Below are 11029 nucleotides of genomic sequence, written 5' to 3' on the forward strand. Positions count from 1 at the left end.
TTCCGTTAATGCTGCTGTTTTTCACAAGCCGCACACCCAATCATGGGAACACTTTCAATTTATTCTTTCATCAAAACACTTTTCACGCGCCAAAAATATTACCGGCTGTTACTGTTCGAGCTACTGTCGGCGACTGTCTGTCGCAAAGCATAAACAATTAATACAATGTAGAACGTAACCAAAATCGATATAAAACATACTGTGGAAAAACTGGAACGTCTATGAAAATAAACCACCAAAAAAAAAATTACCGGAACAAATGTTCCGATTTATTGGAACTCAGATGGATTGTTTGAAATCACAATAAAATTTCCGCTAATTATTCTGAGAGCATGCTGTCTGCTCGGATTGAAAATTATTTCATGCAATTGAGCGACCTGTCTACTGCATTCTACAACCACTTTTAAAATGAAACATCAAAATGAATGAATTGAAACATATAACCTTAACTTACTAATTTATAGCACAAAACCAACAGTAAGCTTACGAGAAAGTATAGGTGTACCCCTCTATCAAGTGTTTGTTGAAATGCACGAGTCTGTGATCATTACATCCTATCACTATATTTCTCAATCATCTATGCCTTTTTATTCTATCCCAACTCTTGTTCTCATTCCCTTGCATTGAAACAAATACAAATCTCTCAAACAAATTTGTATTATCTGTGACATATTTGACATTAAAAACCGGTTCATTGAAGAAAAAAAAAACGAGCGAATCCAAACGCTGTGATAAGCAAAGAGCGAGCAAGCAAGATGATGCTTGGCTAAAAATATTGATTCGTGATTTTTTATATTACTCACTCAGGCCCGTCACATGTTCGCCAACGTTCTACACGTTCGAACGACATTTTCATAGGCTCGGCAGACATGCATATGCAGGATTGTTGTGCGCGATTTTTTTACACGTTCAACAACGTTGCGAACTTATGAGCGAGCTGTACAATGAACAACGGACATTGATTGTGGTCACCGTGAAATATGGAGTCTTGCAGATGCATGAGCCCATGAATGTGGGAAACGAATGTAAACGTGTGACGGGCCTGGCTAAGTAATATCAAAAATCATGGTTTGCATAATCAAAAATCGTCATTTCGTTCAGTTGAATTTTGCACTTGCTTCTGTTAAGAAGTGATTTTTTCCCTATTTCTTAGATTATTCATACGTTTGGGTGCACGTAATTCTGGGTTTGTAGATTCTATAATCAACAATTCTCATGCAAATGAAATAGAGTTAAGAAGAGTGATTTGTTTTCGTGTTTAGTTTTGTTAGAAGTTCAATTTAAATCAAATTGTATTGACCAAAAGGAAATGATCAAGGTCGGAAGTTTTTTGAGCCGCTTTTTTACTTTTAGTATAGTGCATGTTATCAGTGATTCTCGTGTTAATTTGGTGCCAATTTTTACCGTTCAAGATAAAGTTCATGAACCAACCATATTCATGTTCAAAGTGTCAAATTAAAAAGTGAAAATATAATTCAAATTTTTCATGAGCAAAACGTCTTACTTTTTCAAGTATCAAAATCAACGTGTGAATGAAATTAAATGAATGTGTCAATTGAGCCACTTGGTCTGAAATTGTCTGTATTTTTAAGAAGAAATAAAGCCTTTTCCAAGAGTTTCATTTTATAAATGATCGTCAATACGCAATATTCGTGACACGAATTTTATGACGTTTCATATCAAAGTTCAAAAGGTTAAAATAAATGAAGCAATGAAGCATTACTTGACGTGTAAAAAATTGATAAACATTCGAACAAGCTCATTTCAGATAGTGACACTTTAACGACGTTTTCTGACTCATCAAATGTGATTATTGTTTGTTGTTTAGAATACAGCCTAGTAAAATTTTCGTATCAAAAATGATGCAGTTGCTGTTCATCTTTGCTGTCTGCTTAAGTACAGCTATCGCTGGAGTGGCTTCAGGTGAAAATTCGATTTGATTTTTTAGGTTTTTAAGTAACATACAGAACAATTGAGTAAAATGCTCTGTCTGCTAGTAAAAGATAGAGTGAAGTAACAAGCATTTCTTCTGTTTTAGCCCAACCCACTGCAAACACGTAAGTAAAGTTCTTTCCATAAACATATCGGCTGATGTCGATTTGACATTCGCTGAACTGTTCAATGAGTAGTTGAACACTCGTTTTGCTGTATACTCTTCATTTTGATCCAATAATTTTTCAATTATTCCGTAACAAAGTCCAACAAAGGAAGCTCAATTGCGTACTTTCATTGAATCTGGTAAGACAAGACTTGAGTTAATAAACGTTTGGGTTGTACTAATTAAGGAAATTGGGTGATTTTTCATTGACAAGGTGGAGTGAATGGAGTGCGTAAGCTCATTAAAGATGGTCATGTGAATATTAACAACAAGTATGATGATGGTGAAGTGCCACTTTTGTTGGCTGTACAGCGTGGTGAGTGTTCTGATGAGAACACCGTTCTGATCATAGTCAATTTTTTATCATGCACAATAGCCGTGTATAATTCATGTGAATGTATTCGATTCCCACCACAGATAACTTAGCGATGACCATTATTTTCATCGAAAATAACGCTGATTTAAATGCCAAGGACAAAAATGGGTGGACAGCCCTTCATAAATCAGCGGATAAAGGTATTTGGTATTATTTTTATCTCAGCTGAAACTAAATGGAATAACTATTTTTCATTCAGGTCATGAGGGTATTGTGGAAAGGCTAATTACGGCTAACGCTGATGTGAACGTTACGAACGATGAAGGAACATCACCTCTTCATTTAGCTGCTGCAAATGGTACTTTCCCGATATTTACTCTCAATTTTCCGCACAAAATGTGTGATTTTTCAAATACTTGGTAGAAAAATGAGTTGAGAATGGCCCAAAGAAACAATTTCGTTAGAGTAAATTGAACGAGTTGATTTAAAAAAAAATTGATTTTTTTGAAAGAAGGATCGTTGCATATTTTTACATATTACAACTTACATATTTTTCAATTAATTTATTGATTTTTTTTAACATTCAAATTTTTTTTTTTTCAAATTCCAAACTTAATCAGATCATGAAAAAATTGCGGAATTTTTAATTCTCAACGGTGCAAATATCAATATGAAAAATAGCCGACTATTCACACCGCTTCACGTTTGTGCACAGAAAGGTAATTTCGATGAAATCAGTCAGCAAACAATCTGAAAATATATTGAAATATTGTTGTGTAAAATCCATTGATGTTCTATTTTAGGTTCTAAAAAAGTGGCAAATGTTTTGATTAACTACAACGCTGATATTCATCTGAAAGATTTGAATGATTTGACTCCACTTTGTGTATCGATTGGATCAGGTAACTTCAAGTGACTCATTCAGAATTGACGAATTTATAATTCTTTTCAAATTATAATTATTTGCTTAGATCAAGTACAAATAGCTGAAATTCTGATAAGTGCTGGTGCAAATGTTAATGCAAAAGATGTGAATGATTGGACACCTCTTCACTATACGGCTGCGAATAGTAAATATTTTCCGATATTTTCAAAATACTTACAAAATTCGAAATTCTGATAAAATTTTCACCTATTTTCAATGTTTGGAATACGAAAAAAAAACACTTCATTTATCAAAGATTTTCTCCTGCTTTATTCATATCAAGAATGCCAGTTTATTTACTCACAATTCATTTCAATTGAAAAAAAGTCGGTTCCGAATAGGAATTAAGACTTTGGAATTATTTATGAATTTTCTTGTGAACAACGAGATTTGCTTTTTGTGTGAAAAGTTTAGAGCAAAGCCCACATCGAAATGGCTTGTCACCGCTATGGATTTGCATGTGAACCTTCAGAACAAATTGAAACTGGCTGTTTAATCTCTTGCACAAATAGCATTCATAACCAAGTCTCTTGCAATTTTCTTCGTATTTTCCCTTTTCCATCTGGTTGGAGAAACATTTGAAGCAGATCGAACACTTAAATTTCGATGGACGTAGATTGGTGTGTGTTTTCACATGCCCCATTAAGGTACCTCGTTGACTAAATTCCTTCGAACATTGGTTGCATCGGAATGGTTTGGTGCCAGTGTGCACTCGCATATGAGATTCCGAATGTGATTTAACCAAAGTAGAATAGCTCTTGCACAAATGACACAGAATCAAAACCATATCAATTTCTGACAAAAAAGTCTCTCCAAACATTTTGTTTGGCCGATTTCAATCTTTCCATACTTTTTCCAATATTATTTGGTTGCTAATTTCTTTTAATGTCCAGTCTTTACCCACTTGATCATATAAGGCGTCGTATATTTTTGGGCCAACAATTTTCAGTGATCTTTTCTACATGTGTATTTCTTTGAATAAATTTGATGACTGGATCCGGTGTAATCTTCATATCGCTCACTTAACTCAACTCAACAAGATTAGGCAGCATTTCTCCGATTAAAAAAAATTTCTTGTTCTTTCATTGATCTGCCATAGAGATCTAATTTTTCACATTTGGATTTCCTTTAAGCAAATTGATGCATTCACGGGCGAAACCTGATCATTTCATATCTTGAAGCTTTCCAAATGACATCAATCCTGACATGTTATAGTTTGTCCATGAAAAATCCACCTAAATAATCGCACGCCATTTACGTAGTATTAAGTCCATAGAATAACAATCGCTGAAACAAAAAAAATCACTTACATCGGTTACTCCTGAGCAAACTAGATAGAAACAGAAACTAAATGCCAGCAAAAACACTCCAAACTCAACTTCTTATCTGTTTCACCGCTTGCGAACATATGTTGTGTGTTTTTTCGATTGCGCATTGAAATGTGTTCTGCATGTGTTCCAACCTGTAGGGCCAATGGCATCAATGACTCAGAATCTGAATCTCAGGGACCATTTATGAACGTTTCGGAAGCCAAATATGCGATAGCATACCGTTCTTTTATACTTGGACAAGGCAGCAATGTTGATTTAAAAAAAAATCGATTCAAATTGAGGAAGAAATCTTTTTTTCTTCCTTAGGTACCGCCAACATTGCTGAGACTCTAATTCGAAACAATGCAATTGTTGATGCAAAGAACAAAGAGGGACAAACTCCGCTCGATGTAGCTTCAACATCGGGTAAATCCATCGAATTTATTGATTCAGTGCATTGTTATGATTTTGAACGTGAGATTTGAACACATTTTTAATTATTTTTCATTCAGGTAGAAACAACGTGGCCGAAGTTCTCATCAAACATGGCGCTGATGTTAATGCGAAAAATCTTCGTGGAAATACTCCACTTCATACAGCTACGTTGAATGGTAATTGGAATAGTTTGATAAATTTAAAATGCCAATAAAAAAAATTCACATCACAAAATGTGCTCAAAATGTTCTCTATAATGATAAGTAATGTGTCAATATAAATGACCGTTGCAACGGCAGAACCAAAAGATCATTGTATTGTCAGTTACATCAAAAATGTGCTTGATTTGTATGGAGTTTTTGGTGTGGAAATCTGACTCACATCAAAAATGAGCACAAATTCGATGTGAATTTGGTGTAAACCATATTAATAGAGTATATTTTGAGCACAATTTTGATATGGATTTAGTTCATGGGTTCAAAACAGAATTCAGAATGATATGATTTTGGTATTGAAGCATCGTATTCAATAAATTTCGAACGTTTTTTTCAAAAATTAGATAGAGCAAGCGTCGTGGAAACTCTGATTAAGGCGAGTGCAATTATAAATATCCCCGGAGAGAAAGGATTTAATTGCCTTCATTTTGCTGCTGAAGATGGTAATTTTTACTCTTTTTTACACGTATTTACAGCGAGTGACAGTAAAAACATGTCAATTATAATTAGAATAATTTCACCTAAAGGACATTGGAGCCTTAGAGAAAGCAATTTTAATAGAATTTAATTCGAAATTGTTATCAATCAAATGAAATTAATAAGTCAATATTGCAATTTTTAAATCGAACTATGTTCTCCCACTTTGTAATAGATAACGAAAAAATCGCCGAAATTCTCATCAAAGCTGGGGCTAATGTCAATTCGAAAAACGATGTTGGATTCACACCATTGCACACAGCAGTGTTAGGTATGGCATTAAATAATCCATTTTTGATATTACAAAATTCAAAATTCTTCACCCAAGTTCCCTTATGAGCATGGCTTTAACACTATGATTGTTCTTGGGGCACCCAGGGCCCCCAGCGAACTTTAAAGTTGAATAAAAGTACTAAACAGTGTATAAACCAACCGGAGTTAAGTCTCATTGTATAGATTGAACATTTCTCTACACGAATGAAGAAAAAAAACATATGCATATGTGTGAGTATGTGTAAAATACAGCCTGCCGCAAAACTTGTTACGCTGTTGTTCTTGGGGGACCACAGGGCCCCATGGCTATGTTATATTATAACTGGACTATGATAAGAGATAACGACTTGATGTCTGTGGTAAAGTTGTAGTACTCAAGCTGTTCTACAACTTTGCCGAAGACACCAAGTCGTTATTTCTTATCAGTTTCGCGGAATACGCGAGAAACCGCAGAAAACCGCGAAAAAATGCGTTTTTTTCCTTATCATTTTCCACGGAACTGATAAGAGATAACGAGATGGTATCAAAGGCAAAGTTGTAGTTCTGGTCGAGGACTACAATTATTCTGATTCATTATTCCGTTATCTCTTATCAATTACGCGAGAAACCGCAAAAAACCGCGAAAAAACGCGTTTTTTTCCTTATCGTTTTTTCACGGAACTGATAAGAATTAACGAAATAATGAATCGGAACAATTGTAGTACTCAACCAGAAATACAACTTTGCCTTAGACGCCATCTCGTTATCTCTTATCAGTTCCGTGAAAAATGATAAGGAAAAAAACGCGTTTTTTCGCGATTTTCTGCGGTTTCTCGCGTATTCCATGAAACTGATAAAAGATAACGACTTGGTAACTTCGGCAAATCTGTAGAACAGCTTGAGTACTACAACTTCAACACAGACATCAAGTCGTTATCTCTTATCAGTTACGCGAAAAAACGCGAAAAATTCGAGTTTTTGATAATCATTTTTCGCGAAACTGATAAGAGATAACGATTTCATGTCTATGGTGAACTTGTAGTACTCAAGCTGCTCTACATTTCTGTCGAAGAGGCAAGTCTCTTACTTCTTATCATCTTCACTAAAACGATGTGGGAAAATTTTGCGATTTTCGCGTTTTTTCGCGTTTTTCGCGGAACTGATAAGAGATAAGCAATATTTGTTACACCAAAATTATAGTAAACTTTGAGTATTACAACTTTGCTGCAGACACTAATTTGTTATCTCTTATCACAGTCCAGATTTCATATGAAGTATCTTGGGGGCCCTGGAGTCCCCCAAGAACAGTAATATGTTGCAAATATGAAGAACAGTCATAGTGTTAAATATGAAAAATTTCGTTTTCTATTTTAAAAATTTCACTACTTTTTATACTAGTTAATTGTGTATTTCATTGTTCCCATCTATGAAGTGCAATCCCCTTCCTGTAAATTTTTCGCTTCTACTTCAGGAATCTAATCTAGGCTTATGTTTTTTTTTATTCAGGAAAAGAGAAGGTTGTTCGACTTTTACTTCGAAACGTTGCCGATGTGAATAGCAGAGAAAAGGATGAATGGACACCTCTTCATCTTGTTGCTCGAAATGGTATTCGACATTTTTATAGCCCAGAACTAACATTTTGAAATCAATTGATAGATTTTTAAGAAAATTTCATGAAAAAAGTTCGAACAAATTATACAAATTATTATTATCATTTCGGTTAAGGTTCTCAACAAATTGCCGAGATTCTAATTCAAAACAATGCAACTGTCAACGCTCAGAATAATCGTGGAAAATCGCCTCTGCATTTGGCAGCATATTTTGGTGAATTTTTACTTCATTTCGTTAAATATTCATCGAGTTTGTAATTCTATCTATAGATATTAGTTCCGTCAAAAAAAAAACTTTTTCCATCGAAAATTTATTTTTATTATCTATGGTTGGATAAATTGTACATGGTTGACATAAAACCGACGTTTTTTTTAGGTCAAGATCAAGTTGCCGAAGTTCTTATCAGACATAATGCGAGTGTAAACATCCAAGACATTAAGAAACATACACCACTCCATGTAGCCTCAGAGCTTGGTAAACATTTGCAATGAATGAATCTATCGTAGCCTTATGGGATAATTGCTTCAAAACTCGTTTCAGGTCATGAAAATCTTATTGGAATGTTACTTCGAGCTGGTGCCGATATTAACGCTTTGGATGAAGACAAATGGACTCCTCTGTACTCTGCATCGTTTGCTGGTACAAATTAACTCTATCATTATTCAAAAAATAATAGTTAAATATTCAAAATTCTGTTGACCAAATGCTTGATTTAGGTCAAGACAAAGCCGCCGAAATTCTTGTCCGTAACAATGCCAATGTAAATCTCCAGAACCAAGAAGGTAACACACCGCTTCATGCAGCTGTGGACCATGGCCATTTAAAAGTCGTTGAAATTCTCGTTTCAAACTTGGCTGATATCAACATTAAGAATAACGGCGATTGGACACCGTTTTGTAGGGCACGTAATCTTGGTAATGTCGAACACTTTGGTGATTTTAATTGCAAATTAAAGAATTGAAAGAAATTTATCGAACAAATTCATAGACAACTTTAATTTCCAGAAAAAATAATTCGATTGTTCTTTTTCAGCTCACAAAAAAATTGAAGAATTCTTAGCGGCACGTGGTGCGACCCAAACCTGTAATGCCCGTACGATCACAACCACCTCCAGGGCAATGAAGAGTGGGCCAAATCAAAGACAAAGTTTGATTTAAATCAATCGAACACGAGTTTAGTAACGGCGGTGGGAAATTATTTATAAACTTACGATGCAACGAAAAGGACATCGAAATTAGATTACAAAAAATCGATTGGAAAATCTTAATTAACATTTTTTAGATGAGAAATAAATTCTTAGCAGAAAACACTAAAGCATTTTCTTTTCTATTTTTGTCACTTTCTCCCGCGACAATGTTTTTTATTTAATAAATAGTCCGAAGCGTTTCACAAGCCTAATGTTGGTAAATTGTCGCCAATAGTAGTGGTGGTGGTGATCTGTCAAGTTACTAATAATTGTGAGGGAGCATGAAACAAAAAATTGATCTATGCATACGGTTGGTTCATTCGGTTTCATGCCTTATTTTTTAAGCATACAATTAAAATAGCGATTAAGCTCAATATGACAAAAACTACAATCACCACGCCGACAACAGTGCTGGAAGACGGAACCACATCGTTTCCGTAGCTTGGCGGTTTCATTGTACTTGTGGAATAAGTTGGTTTCATTGGTTTCCAGCTGGAGGTTGTTGTTGAATAACTTGGTCGGGGATGGGTGTAAGTTGCACTTGGCCGACCTGGCGTTGTCGTACGTCTTGTTGTCGTAGTACGGACTGTTGTAGTCGTACGGGCTGTGGTCGTAGTCCTTTTGGTAGTAGTAGTCCTTGGCGTACTTATGAATTTATCTCTGCCACCAACCGTTCCATCGTTTTCATGAATTGGAGCTGTGGCAACTGAAGAGATGAAGAATGGACGCGATTAATATTGTGTGATCTGGCGTTACTGTGCTCCTCAATGGAGCAGCGGACTTGTCGTCACACGCGTAGATGTAGCATTTAATCCTAATATTCGGTTAGCGGAAGAATGATTTGTTTGCGGCGCCGCGCGTATGCAGTTCACGTTAGATATAACGTCGTACTTCATCGTAGTAGCCATAGGTCATTCGGTTAACAAATTCTAGGATTTCACGTGATAAATCGAGTGCACTGCATAGACGATGTTTCGACAGCTAAAAAATCGATAAATCAAGCAAAATCCTACATTGACGCGTGTGACGACAGATCCGCTCTTCGGTGAGTCGTTGAACCAATATTGACGTCACTGGTCCTCTGAACAGTGTTGTTACCAGTTTATTTGGAATAATTGAAGTGTAAAATCGACCATTTATCAGTAAATGACTCAAAAATTGATCACATTGTCACATTCAATCACAGGTGACGTCACCGTAATCTCTTGGATTCGTCGTGAACGACGTTTATCTCTCTGATCATTCATCTTATCAATTGACCCACTCAATTGATTATGATCAACTCTTTGTTAGTTTTATTAAAATGTGTAATTTCGAAGTGCATTGAATACGATTCGTAAATCTCATTAATTTGATTTTGACGTTTTCGAAGATTTTTTTTTCAATGTTCTTTAGAACTTCCATTCGAAATTAATTGTATTCGTCAGTATAATCTAAACGTTAAAATCAAATATTTTATAAGAGGATAAGTAAAACAAGGTAAATTTAAAACTGACATTCAGCGAAAATGGCAAGAGATTAGATGATCCGATGTTTAAAAGGGTCAAAGATCCAGAGCTTGGTGAGCACACTCAAACAATGGACTTTCTGAAAAACTAATTCTGAAGCTGTCTTTTCCATCTGTTTGCAATTCGAAAACCACATTTTTGCACTTTTCAAAACACAAAATATCTGTCGCTCTGTTATCCGCTTTATATAAATTATGATGTGATTTTCGAAATATACCAATTGGTGCCGCAACTACCTCTAAAACGACGGGAATAGAGAGAAAACCGAAGGAATGCATAGTGCTTACGATTTTAGACAATTGTGAAGTATGGTTTCGAAATTTTGTTTTATTATGTAAATGAATAATTAATTGAAAAATACATCAAAAAAGAATAGCGTATTCGATTAAGTAGGAAAAGTAAGATATTCGTAAGGAAAACATAAGTAGAGAAATAGAATAAATGATTTTAGATTGTTGTAGGTCCATTAATAGTGAAAAAACGCTGTTGTATTCAACCATTTTGTCCATAATCCATGTATATTTCATGAAAAATATCTGGTACGAATATCCGTGCTAGCAAGTGGAGAACACTCTTTATGACCACCACTCGTACCAGACTTTACAACCGTTTCAGTTTGGGTTTGAACGGATGGTGTATCTTGCAATTTCGATTGCAATTTGAGAGCGTTGATCATTTGCCATATCTCTTTGGGTG

At 35.1% G+C, this 11029-nt stretch overlaps 1 protein-coding gene across 2 annotated transcripts; it reads left to right on the forward strand.

Annotated features, from left to right (window-relative positions):
• The first annotated feature begins 1098 nt into the window (after positions 1-1098).
• Positions 1099-8946, forward strand: LOC129568092 (putative ankyrin repeat protein RF_0381). Of its 2 annotated transcripts, none has more exons than XM_055445652.1 (20): positions 1099-1318; positions 1829-1923; positions 2039-2057; positions 2198-2238; positions 2313-2414; positions 2516-2614; positions 2674-2772; positions 3035-3133; positions 3218-3316; positions 3386-3484; positions 4977-5075; positions 5162-5260; positions 5644-5742; positions 5952-6047; positions 7535-7633; positions 7754-7852; positions 8015-8113; positions 8180-8278; positions 8356-8553; positions 8672-8946. In XM_055445652.1, the coding sequence occupies exons 2-20, from the start codon at positions 1860-1862 to the stop codon at positions 8794-8796; spliced, it is 1833 nt and encodes a 610-aa protein (XP_055301627.1). In that variant the 5' UTR covers positions 1099-1318; positions 1829-1859; the 3' UTR covers positions 8797-8946. The 2 variants fall into 2 exon arrangements, with proteins under 2 accessions (XP_055301627.1, XP_055301626.1); XM_055445651.1 differs by having other exon boundaries at positions 1099-1186.
• Positions 8947-11029: the final 2083 nt, after the last annotated feature.

This window comes from Sitodiplosis mosellana, unplaced genomic scaffold, assembly GCF_009176505.1.
Source record: "Sitodiplosis mosellana isolate CC-2019 unplaced genomic scaffold, AAFC_SMos_1.0 Smas_scaffold_16, whole genome shotgun sequence".
Taxonomy (NCBI): domain Eukaryota; kingdom Metazoa; phylum Arthropoda; class Insecta; order Diptera; family Cecidomyiidae; genus Sitodiplosis; species Sitodiplosis mosellana.